At 45.6% G+C, this 14,369-nt stretch overlaps 1 protein-coding gene across 1 annotated transcript in view; it reads left to right on the top strand.

Moving 5' to 3' along the window:
• The window catches only part of arhgap39 (Rho GTPase activating protein 39), a 203,547-nt gene that overhangs the window by 181,025 nt on the left and 8,153 nt on the right, over positions 1-14,369 (top strand). The window contains exon 6 of the mRNA XM_059641152.1: positions 1,639-1,730. Within this exon, the coding sequence (XP_059497135.1) occupies positions 1,639-1,730 (92 nt within the window). The remainder of the gene's footprint in view (positions 1-1,638; positions 1,731-14,369) is intronic.

The raw sequence follows: 14,369 nt of genomic DNA, 5'->3' as shown, positions 1-14,369 counted from the left end.
TACACATTTTATTATCTCGGATTCTCCAGCATCTGCAGTTCCCATTATCACAGATCAAAACATTTGTTTTTGTTTTCCATTTTCATTCATGCGATAATCATTAACTGAGCCTCAAGACTGGCAACATTACCTTTTAAACAAAGGAGCACATATATGTTAAACCATTTTCTAATTATTAAAGTAAACTAAAAGATATACTTATGCAAGACAATTTGGGAAGGTCCTAACATAAATAGCAAAAAGAAAAATTCAGCATTTTCCTTATAATATCCTTTACAGATACTCAACCCCAATGGAGTAATACTCCCAGATAACAAAGTGTTGAGCTGGATGAACACTGCAGGCCAAGCAGCATCTCAGGAGCACAAAAGCTGATATTTCGGACCTAGGCCCTTCATCAGAAAAGGGGGATGGGGAGAGGATTCTGAAATAAATAGGGAGAGATTTCAGAATTATTTCAGAATCCTCTCCCCATCCCACTTTTCTGATGAAGGGCCTAGGCCGGAAACGTCAGCTTTTGTGCTCCTAAGATGCTGCTTGGCCTGCTGTGTTCATCCAGCTCCACACATTGTTGTCTCGGATTCTCCAGCATCTGCAGTTCCCATTATCTCGGAGCAATACTCCCAGCTTACTTACTTTCTTACTAACAAGGTCACAAGCACTTCCTTTCAGCAACTTGCTATACATTCACCAAAAGTGATTCTCTCCATTGCTGTCTCTCAAGATACACAGACTTTAGCTACTTCACTAATTTTGCTAACTGAAATTTAAGAATTCCATCCACTTAAACTGCTAGAAAAATTTTAAGACGTCTTTCTTCCTCTAAAAGTCTGGACTGCCACTAGCTGGAATGCCCTACTGCTCACTTGAAATTGTTCGTCTCAGTTGAAACCTGAATGTAGTCCGTAGCTTATCTTTCTATCTGTCATAGAACGTCCACTTTAATAAACATGTTACCAGTTATCTCTCCAGGACAGGGGGTCCCCAGTGTATGAATATGCCATGTATAAGGGCTTGTACTTATGAACATGATCCTTTTAAAGACCAAACATTTCCTGTACATATAAATGGCTCCTTTACATTGTCCTATGTTGTGTTGTGACTTGTGTACAAATTGATTTATGAATGGACTCCAGAACAGAACCTGTGTGCAGCCCAAGGACCTCCTGCCATTTATCTAGTCATTAAGCTTAAGTCTCACGCTTTCTAGGAAATTGTTTGAGCCTGTTGTTGAAAAATGATTTTGACTGCTTACAACAAACATGTCCCATTCCTAACTAAAACCAAAAACTCAATTACCTCTACTTTAAAGTTCAAACTAACCAATGATAATAAAATATTGTACACCTTTATCTCAGCTGCTGATGAGGGAGAATTCCTACAAAAGACAGCAATTGCCCTGTTTGCTTGTTTCCAGTTCTGCACAGGCCAGTTGGCCTCATTGATCTCTTGTTGACTGATATTGCAGAAAGCAATGACACTCCTTCATTTGGAGGAATGAGTCAGTTAATTACAAGATGGGTAAAAGCATAGAACAGGGACAAAGAGAGGCTTGTGGTACAAACTGCTTGCTGACGAATGACTGTGAATAACATTAACATTCTCACTGAGACTTGTGTGCATCATCTGTCTCTGCAGAGTTCCCGGAGATATCGATGAGGTTAACGCTCTCAAACTTCAAGTGGATCAATGGGTTATTCCACAAGGGCTGACAGACCCCCATGTTCCAGGTAATGCCACTTGCTGATCATAGTCAGGAGTATAAGAGTAAAATCTACCGTTGCTTATATCTAGACTGGAGTTTTTAGCTGATTACCTGTGAAAGGCATACCAGCAATTATATCACATCCTGCCCCCTCCTTCCCAGCCTTGCCTGATTAGGCCTGAGAAATTAACCTCCAGCTTCTTCCCTCAAAGACAAGTCAGTATCATCTTATTTTGGTTAGATCGGTTAAGGATTCTTACAAAAGGTCAGAGCTATAAGGGATGGTTCATTCCCGTCTACTAAAAAGGATATTCTTTCTCCATCTCCCCTGTGAGATCAGACCGGGAACTAAAGCTTATTTATTTTAGCGATTTTCTTATAACAGCTATCACCTCAATCATATTTCCTTTCCTTGATTAAAAGAAAAGCTTCTACTTGTTGCCTAACAAGAAAGGTTCCAGATTTAAATGGGCCAAATCAGGTCTTCCTCCCACTCCTCAGTAGCTCTCAGCATGAGGGGTAAGATTTAGCTCAGTTGTGATGGTCTCTATCCCAAAGACTGTCCGGGCCGGAAGAAAAACTGTTTGGGCATCCTGAGGAATTATGTCTTAACTAAAGTCATTGCATTCATACTGAGCAAAGAGAAAAAGTTGCAGAAGAAGAAAACAGACTATGCTTCAAGAAGAGATTGTATTGCTAGCAATCAGTGAGAGACCATAAGCAACAGCTTTAGAAGTCAGAAGACCAACGATGGGCTGCATGTTTTCACGTCACCCTACAATAGACTAGAGTTAAGAGCTTTGATAAAGTGGCGAACTGAAATATTGCTGTTTGCCTACTCAAAATGTTGCACTGAATACAAAGGTCATGCTTTGATGACATTCTAACAAATTAAATGTAAAGCAACTTTTGGCACATGGTGCCCCATGAGACACTATTAGTGCAGCAGGAATTGTTTCAACATTTGAAGACACTAAGCAACCGCATTACAGCTACAATTTGTTAGGAACCTGATTAGAATTCTCGCTGAGCTTCTAGTGCTCGCTTCCAAAATAACCCCTTCTCTGCCAGAAAAGACTAACTCTCCTTCTTGTGGAACGGTGCATGGCGGCAGCACTAGTGCCAGGACATTGCAAATCTGTAAACCTATACATCCCTTTCTGCAGAGTTAGCTTTGGTCACGTGCATCTCAAACAGAGTTGAAAAACAAAAGTCGCTGGAAAAGCTCAGCTGGTCTGGCCGCATCTGTGAAGACAAATCAGAGCTAACATTTCGGTTCAGGTGATGGCTGAGAAAGTGTCACCAGACCCAAATCGTTAACTCTGATATTTTCTTCACAGTCATTGCCAGACCTGCCGAGCTTTTCCAGAAACTTCTGTTTTTGTTCCTGATTTACAGCATCCGCAGTCCTTTCGGTTTTCAAACAGAGTTCACTAAGGTGGAGTAGGGCTGCTACGTTTAAACTTACCTCTGTGACTTAGTGGGGTGGGTTGGGGAAAGCAACCAGGCTGGACTGAATAAAGAAGGAATATGACCATGCATTTATGTTGTAGCTTTTAATTATTTCTGAATATCCTCGAGCTAATACAATATTTTTGAGAGATAATGGGAACTGCAGATGCTGGAGATTCCAAGATAATAAAATGTGAGGCTGGATGAACACAGCAGGCCAAGCAGCATCTCAGGAGCACAAAAGCTGACGTTTCGGGCCTAGACCCTTCTGATGAAGGGTCTAGGCCCGAAACGTCAGCTTTTGTGCTCCTGAGATGCTGCTTGGCCTGCTGTGTTCATCCAGCCTCACATTTTATTATCTTACAATATTTTTGAGGTCTTTTCACTATTGTGATGTGGGTAACACAATGGCCACTCATTGAAATAGCCACTGCTCAAACAGAAATGTAACGATCACCAAGTAATTTGTTTCAAGTGATGGTTTGGTTGAGGAATAAATACTAACTAAAACACCAGGGTGACCTCAACTGTTCTTCTTTGGTTGCGTCATGGAAACCTTTTTTAAATTCATTCAAGAGATGTGAGTGTCACTGGCTGGGACAGCAATTATTGCCCATCCCTAGTTGTCCTGGAGAGTGCTAGTGAGCTGTCTTATAAGAAAACACACAATGCTGATAGGAAGGGAGATCCAGGATTTTGACCCTGCAACACTGAAGGAACAGCAATGTATATGGTGAGTAGCTTGGAGGGGAACTTGCAGGGGGTGGTGTTCCCATGTATCTGCTGCCCTTGTCTTTCTAATTGGAAGTTGTTGTTGGTTTGGAAGGTGCTGTCCAAGGAGCCTTGGTGAATTTCTGCAGTGCACGTTTTGGATGATAAATATATCGCTGTTCTCCAATACCTCTGGGTCAAATTCAGGAACTCCCTTAATAATGGCATTGTAGGTTACACCAATTAGATCGCAGCGGTTCAAGAAGGAAGCTGTATAGCATCTTCTCAAGGCCAACTGGAAATAGGCAATAAACGCTGGCCCAGGCAGCAATGCCCAAAACCCATGAGTAAATAGAAAAACCAGCTAACCCAGCGACATTACCACAATGTCACCACCACCCTCTTAATAAGATTTAACAAGAGATAAGCACATGATGTGCGATTTGTAAGAAATACCAAAGGACGCTATCATAGCTGATGCTATGTCTGCCCTTAGCAAGAGATTTTAAATGGCTATGGATTTAAAGGCGTGGGATGAAGAAAAAAGATTTTCATTTTGTAATTTGTAGATTTGGCAACCAGATTGAGTCAGTCAGCGATAATAGTAGTGAAGATTTTTTTAAACTGTGGATAAGGTAATGCAACAGTGCATAGCGACTGGACTTGGATCACCCAGTAAAACGTCTCATTGATAATAAGGGGAGTCTGCTGCTGATGAATGTTAGGATTTAAATGCAACTATGAACATATTATGAGCACAGCCTTATAGCAACAGATATGTAAAACAAATTGTGCACTGAAAAATCAAATGATGCAGAAAATGTTGGCAGGTCAGCCTGCAGTAGCCTAGGTTGTCCATGAGAAGAATTCACTGCAGATGGTCAGAAGATTTAGTCCATTTCAATCAGTTTTTGGTAGGAATCCTAAAGTTCTATCAATGATAAATGACCAGTCCCAGCTTGGGAAACAGGTAGTTCTACATTTCAGAGCATTTGGAAGCGCTGCACACAGGCAGCAAGGCATACATTAAAGCCAAGGTCCCAGAATCAATTTGCCGAGCCTTAATACCTAATGTAAGGCCATTGGAGCCCACTCTTAAGCAGGGAGACCCCATTTATTACAAAAGAGAGGGGCTTAAACAATGGAGAGGCCCTTGGTAAGGCAAAAAAAAATTGTACATACTGGAAATAAGACTGTTCAGGTGCTCACTTAAAGTTGGCCAGAAATGGATTCCATTTTTACAGATTCTAAAGGCGTTATGGAAAGCGACGAGGACCCATTTACTTCTCATAACCAATCATTGCTCACCTTGGGGAACCAGGCTGTCACAATTGACAATTTGTCTGGTATAGGACATTTCAGTTCTGACAATAAAAACTGGGCCGTTGGTCCCAAAATGGGGTACAAGGGTCTACCAAAAGGGGTTAATAAAGTGAATGTTTACCAGAGTGGCTTGGTCAATTGAGAAATGCAACTGATGTAAGTAGAGGAAGGAAACCCATTAAAAATATGGCAACTGGATAAATGTCCAGGATGAGGGGCTGGGGTTAGACCATGGATTAACAACTTGAAGTACAAGAATAGAAGACAAAGAAATATGGTGTGAGCTTTGACAGTGCCTCTGGGAGCAAAAGAGCCTGTAGAAAGAGATCTTTGACTAGATCCTGTCAGTAAGATGAGGAGGTCTAAAGGGAAAGTGGCAGTCCAGGGAGAGAGATCCAGCAAGATGGAGAGAGCAGCTCACCATGGTCAAGGAATACAGCACAGACCATAAATTGCCACCAGAAACTCTTGCTATCATAAGAGACATCATTGACTACAAAGTTGGAGAAAACTTGTGTGTATGACAGAGGTGTCCAGTAGCCTTGTCACATAGCTGGATATGTTCAGAAACAGTATCACCTGATTGGACTTTGAAGACGAAAGCAAGGCTAATGGTTCAAGATTTTAAAGAAAAACTGGGGATCAAGACAAATCTACGGCGGGAAAAATGATGTTGATGAATTCTTTCAGCCTTGTTAGCATCGAGTGCTCGGGAGCATTGATCAATTGATAATAAAGTTGCATTTGAGCAGGGATTGAACTCAAGGGAAATGTTTCTTTGGGTTCCATTGGAGGAACCGAATGCAGTGGGGCACTCTGGCATTAAATAAGTGTGTTTATGGCCTAAAGAATTTGTTTACTTCTTCAATAAGTATAAATAATATCTGGGATTGGGATTTGTGAGCGTGCAAGTTGAAATAAACTCTGACTAGGAGAGTATGAGCCTGGACGCTGTAGGACTAACCTTTAACCTCCGGTGTTTAACATGTGATTCTCATAAGGAGACTGAGAGCCACTTGCAGTGCCAGCTCCCAGCCAGGCAGCTCAGTACCTGTGTTTGAAACCCTGTTCACAGACCTGCCCCACTGTGACTGAGCTGATATTTAGTAAAAACCGAAAGAACTGCTGATGCTGTAAATCAGGAACAAAAACAGAAGTTGCTGGAAAAGTTCAGCAGGTCTGGCAGCATTTGTATTGGGAAAACAGAGTTAATGTTTTGGGTCCGGTGACCCTTCCTCAGAACAAAACAAACACGTTCTGAGGAAGGGTCACCGAACCCGGAACGTGAACTCTGTTTTACCTTCACAAATACTGCCAGACCAGCTGAGCTTTTGTAGCAACTTTGTTTTTGAGCTGATCCTTAGCTTTGCTTCAGTCCTCTTCTTCAGGATAAGGTAGTAAGGGATGATAGGGAACTATCGGGCACTTCAGTGCATCTACTTTCACCCAGCAAATCAAAAGGTCCCAGTTAAAAATCTCCCTGGCTTAGGAAAAAAATTATAGTTTTGAAATGGAGCTCAAGTGTTAGTGATAATGGGAACTGCAGATGCTGGAGAATCCAAGATAACAAAGTGTGGAGCTGGGTGAACACAGCAGGCCAAGCAGCATCTCAGGATCACCAAAGGTGACGTTTCGGGCCCAGACCCTTCATCAGACAGGGGGATGCGGAGAGGATTCTGAAATAAATAGGGAGAGAGGGGGAGGCGGACCGAAGATGGTTAGAGGAGAAGATAGGTGGAGAGGAGAGTATAGATGGGGAGGGGACAGGTCAGTCCGGGGAGGACAGACAGGTCAAGGAGGCGGGATGAGGTTAGTAGGTAGGAAATGGAGGTGCAGCTAGAGGTGGGAGGAGGGGATAGGTGAGAGGAAGAACAGGTTAGGGAGGTGGGGACGAGCTGGGCTGGTTTTGGGAAGCAGTGGGGGGAGGGGATGGGCTGGGCTGGTTTTGAGATGCAGTGGGGGGAGGGGAGATTTTGAAGCTGGTGAAGTCCACATTGATACCATTGGGCTGCAGGGTTCCCAAGCGGAATATGACTTGCTGTTCCTGCAACCTTCGGGTGGCATCATTGTGGCACTGCAGGAGGCCCAGGATGGACATATCGTCTAAGAAATGGGAGGAGGAGTTTGCGACTGGGAGGTGCAGTTGTTTTTTGTGAACCGAGCAGAGGTGTTCTGCAAAGTAGTCCCTAAGCCTCCGCTCGGTTTCCCCAATGTTGGAGATGGCCCAGGTGAACACCCCAACCCCAATTTCTGGTTGCAGCAGCAGCACGAGCGGGAGCTTGGAGCAGGAGCCCGTCGGGAAGCCGGTGAGTTACTGTTTTTGAATCTTTAAAAAGCTTACCTTGTGAATAGGCGGAGGTACGCTGAGCAGGAGCCTACACGGGACTGCTGAGTAAGTGAGGTAATATATTTGTGTGGTTGCGTTACCCGAAACACTACCCGGGTACTGTCTCCCACCCATCCTCCTCCCCTAACCGATAAAACGTTCTGTGTGCCTGATTGGTAAGGTCACAAGTTTATTTCTTGTTCTTTATTTTTTAACAGTCTTGGGAATTTAGAATAATGGGAACGGAGGTCAGGGCAGTTGAATGTTCCTCCTGCAGAATGTGGGAGGTAAGGGTCACCACTAGTGTCCCTGCTGACTACATCTGCGGGACGTGCACCCAACTCCAGCTCCTCGAAAACCGCGTTAGGGAACTGGAGCTGGAGCTGGATGAACTTCGGATCATTCGGGAGGCAGAGGGGGTTATTGAGAGGAGTTACAGGGAGGTAGTCACTCCTCAGGTACGAGAAAAAGGCAGACGGGTTACGGTCAGGGGACGGAAAGGGAACCGGCAGGCAGTGCAGGGATCCCCTGTGGCCATTCCCCTCAACACTAAGTATACTGTTTTGGATACTGTTGGGGGGGACGACTTACCAGGGGAAAGCAGTGGGGCACAGGTCTCTGGCACAGAGTCTGTACCTGCTGCTCAGAAGGGAAGGGGGAAGAGGAGCAGAGCATTAGTCATTGGGGCCTCCATAGTTAGAGGGACAGATAAGAGGTTCTCTGGGGACGAGAGAGACTCACGGTTGGTGTGTTGCCTCCCAGGTGCCAGGGTGCGTGATGTTTCTGATCGTGTTTTTGGGATCCTTAAGGGGGAGGGGGAGCAGCCCCAAGTCGTGGTCCACATTGGCACCAACGACATAGGTAGGAAGAGAGATGGAGATTTAAGGCAGAAATTCAGGGAGCTCGGATGGAAGCTGAGAGCTAGGACGAACAGAGTTGTTGTCTCTGGTTTGTTGCCCATGCCACGTGTTAGTGAAGCGAGGAATAGGGAGAGAGAGGAGTTGAACACGTGGCTACAGGGATGGTGCAGGAGGGAGGATTTTGGATTCTTGGATAATTGGGGCACTTTCTGGGGTAGGTGGGACCTCTACAAGCAAGATGGTCTCCACCTGAACCAGAGGGGTATCGATATCCTGGGGGGAAATTTGCTAAGGCTATTCGGGTGGGTTTAAACTAATTCAGCAGGGGGCTGGGCACCAAAATTGTAGTTCGACTATAGAAAATGTTGAGAGTAAGGTGGTCCCAAATAAAGTTTCAGGTAAGCAAGATGGCACCGGCAAGCAAGAAGTTGGTTTGAAGTGTGTTTACTTCAATGCCAGGAGCGTCCGGAATAAGGTGGGTGAACTTGCAGCATGGGTTGGTACCTGGGACTTCGATGTTGTGGCCATTTCGGAGACATGGATAGAGCAGGGAGAGGAATGGTTGTTGCAGGTTCCGGGATTTAGATGTTTCAGTAAGAACAGAGAAGATGGTAAAGGAGGGGGAGGTGTGGCATTGTTGGTCAAGGACAGTATTACAGTTGCAGAAAGGATGTTTGTGGACTCGTCAACTGAGGTAGTATGGGCTGAGGTTAGAAACAGGAAAGGAGAGGTAACCCTGTTGGGAGTTTTCTACAGGCTTCCGAATAGTTCCAGACATGTAGAGGAAAAGATAGCAAAGATGATTCTCGATAGGAGTGAGAGAGACAGGGTAGTTGTCATGGGGGACTTCAACTTCCCAAATATTGACTGGGAACACTGTAGTTCGAGTACTATAGATGGGTCAGTTTTTGTCCAGTGTGTGCAGGAGGGTTTCCTGACACAGTACGTAGACAGGCCCACAGGGGGCGAAGCCACATGAGATTTGGTACTGGGTAATGAGCCTGGCCAGGTGTTAGATTTGGAAGTAGGTGAGCACTTTGGTGACAGCGATCACAATTCTGTTATGTTTACTTTAGTGATGGAAAGGGTTAGGTGTATACCACTGGGCAAGAGTTATAGCTGGGGGAAAGGCAATTACGATGAGATTAGGCAAGATTTAGGGAGCATAGGATGGGGAAGGAAACTGCAGGGGATTGGCACATCAGAATTGTGGAGCTTATTCAAGGAAAAGCTCCTGTGTGTCCTAGATAAGTATGTACCTGTCAGGCGGGGAGGAAGCTGTAGAGTGCGGGAGCCGTGGTTTACGAAGGAGGTAGAATCTCTGGTCAAGAGGAAGAAGAAGGCTTATGTTAGGATGAGATGTGAAGGCTCAGTTAGGGCACTTGAGGGCTACGAGGTAGCCAGGAAAGACCTAAAGAGAGAGCTCAGAAGAGCCAGGAGGAGACATGAGAAGTTGTTGGCGGATAGGATCAGGGTAAACCCTAAGGCTTTCTATAGATATATAAAGAATAAAAGAATGACAAAAGTAAGATGAGGCCCAATCAAGGATAGTAGTGGTAAGTTGTGTGTGGAGTCAGATGAGATAGGGGAAGCGCTAAATGAATATTTTTCAACAGTATTCACTCTAGAAAATGACAATGTTGTCGAGGAGAATACTGAGATACAGGCTACTAGACTAGGTGGGATTGAGGTTCACAAGAAGAGGTATTAGAAATCCTTCAGAGGGTGAAGATAGATAAGTCCCCTGGGCCGGATGGGATTTATCCTTGGATCCTCTGGGAAGCCAGGGAGGAGATTGCCAAGCCTTTGGCATTGATCTTTAACTCGCCATTGTCTACAGGAATAGTGCCAGATGACTGGAGGATAGCAAATGTGGCTCCCCAGTTCAAGAAGGGGAGTAGAGACAACTCTGGGAATTATAGACCAGTGAGCCTTACCTCAGTTGTTGGTAAAGTGTTGGAAAAGGTTATAAGGGATAGGATTTATAATCATCTTGAAAAGAATAAATTGATTAGCGATAGTCAGCACGGTTTTGTGAAGGGAAGGTCGTGCCTCACAAACCTTATTGAGTTCTTTGAGAAGGTGACCAAACAGGTAGATGAGAATAAACCAGTTGATGTGGTGTATATGGATTTCAGCAAGGCGTTCGATAAGGTTCCCCACAATAGGCTATTGCACAAAATGCGGAGGAATGGAATTGTGGGAGATGTAGCAGTTTGGATGGGAAATTGGCTTGCTGAAAGAAGACAGAGGGTGGTAGTTGATGGGAAATGTTCATCCTGGAGAGCAGTTACTAGTGGTGTGCCGCAAGGGTTGGTGTTGGGTCCACTGCTGTTTGTCATTTTTATAAATGACCTGGATGAGGGCGTAGAAGGATGGGTTAGGAAATTTGCAGACGACACTGAGGTCGGTGGAGTTGTGGGTAGTGGCGAAGGATGCTGTAGGTTGCAGAGAGACATAGATAAGCTGCAGAGCTGGGCTGAGAGGTGGCAAATGGAGTTTAATGTCGGCAAGTGTGAGGTGATGCACTTTGGTAGGAGTAACCGGAATGCAAAGTACTGGGCTAATGGTAAGATTCTTAGCAGTGTAGATGAGCAGAGAGATCTTGGTGTCCATATACACAGATCCTTGAAAGTTGCCACCCAGGTTGACAGGGCTGTTAAGAAGGCATACAGTGTTTTAGCTTTAATTAATAGAGGGATCGAGTTCCGGAACCAAGAGGTGATGGTGAAGCTGTACAAAACTCTGGTGCGGCCGCACTTGGAGTATTGTGTACAGTTCTGGTCACCGCATTATAAGAAGGATGTGGAAGCTTTGGAAAGGGTGCAAAGGAGATTTACTCGGATGTTGCCTGGTATGGAGGGAAGGTCTTATGAGGAAAGGCTGAGGGACTTGAGACTGTTTTCATTAGAGAGAAGACGTTTGAGAGGTGACTTAATTGAAACATAGAAAATAATCAGAGGGTTAGATAGGGTGGACAGGGAGAGCCTTTTTCCGAGGATGGTGACGGCGAGCACAAGGGGGCATAGCTTTAAATTTAGGGGTGAAAGATATATGACAGATGTCAGAGGTAGTTTCTTTACTCAGAGAGTAGTAATGGAATGGAACGCTTTGCCTGCAATGGTAGTAGATTCGCCAACTTTAGGTACATTTAAGTCGTCATTGGATAAGCATATGAACGTACATGAAATAGTGTAGGTTAGATGGGCTTGAGATCGGTTTGACAGGTTCCATCCCCTATTCCCAATTCCGTCGCCTTCGCCGCATCTGCGCCCAGGATGAGGCATTCCACTCCTGCACATCCCAAATGTCCATGTTCTTCAAGGACCGCAACTTCCCCACACAGTGGTCGAGAACGCCCTCGACCGTGTCTCCCGCATTTTCCGCAACACATCCCTCACACCCTGCCTCTGCAATCACCGCCCAAAGAGAACACCCCTCGTCCTCACATCCCAACCCACCAACCTCCAGATACAACGCATCATCCTCCAACACTTCTGCCATCTACAATCCGACCCCACCACCCAAAACATTTTTCCATTCCCACCCTTGTCTGCCTTCCGGAGAGATCACTCTCTCCGGGACTCCCTTGTCAGCTCCACACTGCCCTCCAACCCCACCACACCCGGCACCTTCCCCTGCAACCCCAGGAAATGCTACGCCTGCCCCCACACCTCCTCCCTCATTTTCATCCCAGGCCCCAAGATGACTTTCCATGTCAAGCAGATGTTCACCTGCACATCTGCCAATATGGTATACTGCATCCGCTGCACCCGTTGTGGCCTCCTCTACATCGGGGAAACCAAGCGGAGGTTTGGGGACCGCTGTGCGGAATACCTCCGCTCGGTTCTCGGTTCGCAACAAACAACTGCACCTCCCAGTCGCGAACTCCCCCTCCCATTCCTTAGACGACATGTCCATCCTGGCCCTCCTGCAGTGCCACAATGATGCCACCCGAAGGTTGCAGGAACAGCAAGTCATATTCCGCTTGGGAACCTTGCAGCCCAATGGTATCAATGTGGATTTCACAAGCTTCAAAATCTACCCTTCCCCCACGGCATCCCAAAACCAGCCCAGTTCTTCCCCTCCCCCCACTGCATCCCAAAACCAGCCCAGCTCGTACCCGCCTCCCTAACCTGTTCTTCTTCTCATCTATCCCCTCCTCCCCGCTCTAGCCGCACCTCCATTTCCTACCTACCACTTCATCCCGCCTCCTTGACCTGTCCGTCTTCCCTGGACTGACCTATCCCCTCCCTACCTCCTCACCTATACTCTCCTCTCCACCTATCTTCTTTTCTCTCCATCTTCAGTCTGCCTCCCCTTCTCTCCCTATTTATTCCAGCTCCCTCTCCCCATCCCCCTCTCTGATGAAGGGTCTCGGCCCGAAACATCAGCTTTTGTGCTCCTGAGATGCTGCTTGGCCTGCTGTGTTCATCCAGCTCCACACTTCGTTATCTCAAGTGTCAGTGTTTGCTTTGTGTTTAGATTGTCAGATTTGCTGCCACGGTACCTCTTTGTAGGAGTTTCTTTTAACTGCAAAGTTAATCAGTGTTTTTTCACCACCAGAACTTGTCCTCTTAACTTGCTTTATGAGTCTCGCGTCAGTACAATTTGCTTGATCATAAAATACTCGGAGAGAGTGTCAACACAATGTGCTGAATGGCCTCCTCCTGTACCATGACATTTCTGTGATTGTGGACTTGACTGGTTACATTGTCAGTTTGCCTAGTGATACTGATTAGACTCTAAGCTCCCTCTGCCTGTCCATCTCCCCCTCACCTCCCTTAACACATCTCTTAAAAAAATCCTTTTGTGCTCCTAAGATGCTGCTTGGCCTGCTGTGTTCATCCACCCCCACACTTTGGTATCTCCATGACATGAGTTTCGTCCAGCTGCCCCAATATCTCATGTGGCCCATTATCAAATTTTGTCTGGTTTGCTCCTGTAAAGTGCCGTGATGTGGAGGTGCTGGTGTTGGACTGGGGCGGGCAAGATCAAAAATCACACTTCACCAGGTTATCGTCCAACGGGTTTATTTGGAAACACTAGCTTTCAGGCATTGCCTTTTCCTTAGGTGTAGTGAGAGAGGAGGTATCGAGACACAGAATTTATATGTAAAAGACCAAACAACCATACAACTGATGTGAATGTATTCAAACCTAAAATGGCTGGCTGACTTCCTCCTGCTAAATCTTTAAACAGTTAGAAAGGAGATGCAGGCTTTGATGGATTAAAATGCAAATCCCAGATTTTTTTCAAGTCAGTGCCCAGAGATAACTAAAAGGTTTTAATCAGTGTATACAAGAGGTGACATTTCAGGTCAGACAATGGATTTTAGGTGTGAGGAATCTGTCTGTGTTTTAACCTGGAGCCAGGCTGGTTTTCCTTCCAAAGCAGGAATTTATAAAATGCCCCTTTGACTGACTGTCTCCAGATTGTGTACTTTTTGAACAAAATAGAATGCATTTGCAAATACAAATCTGCAAATGTAAGTTCACCCCATAGATTTATGTGTGTTTGTGTGTGTGTGTTTGTGGAAGAGAGACTGTGTGTATGAGAGAGGATCTCTGTGAGTGTGTGTATAATACAGTGGAATCACCTGTGGTGTGACATGAGGCCAAGATTTCAGCTGAGGCCGTCCTCACGGGTACCAAACTTGACTGTCAGCCTCTGCTCAGCAGCTCTGCATTGTTGTGTATCCCAAAGTCCACCTTGGAAGACGTCTACCTGAAGATCCAAGACCAAATGCCCTTGACCACTGTGAAGACCCCACTGGGATGGAACATTCCTGTCCACTGATTGTCGTGCAGTGTCCCGTTATCTGTTGACATAGTGTCTGCGTGAGTTTACCAATGTACCCTGCCTCAGAACATCGTTGCCTGCGCCATATGAGGTAGACAACATTGGCCGAGTCACATCAGTATCTGCTGTGTGTGTGGTGGGTGGTGTTCCCATGTGTGATGGTATTGCCCATGTCGATGATCTGACATGT

Source organism: Stegostoma tigrinum, chromosome 2 (genome assembly GCF_030684315.1).
Source record: "Stegostoma tigrinum isolate sSteTig4 chromosome 2, sSteTig4.hap1, whole genome shotgun sequence".
NCBI lineage: Eukaryota > Metazoa > Chordata > Chondrichthyes > Orectolobiformes > Stegostomatidae > Stegostoma > Stegostoma tigrinum.
The sequence above is the reverse complement of the archived record's forward strand: the minus strand, read 5'-3'. Positions and strand labels throughout refer to the sequence as shown.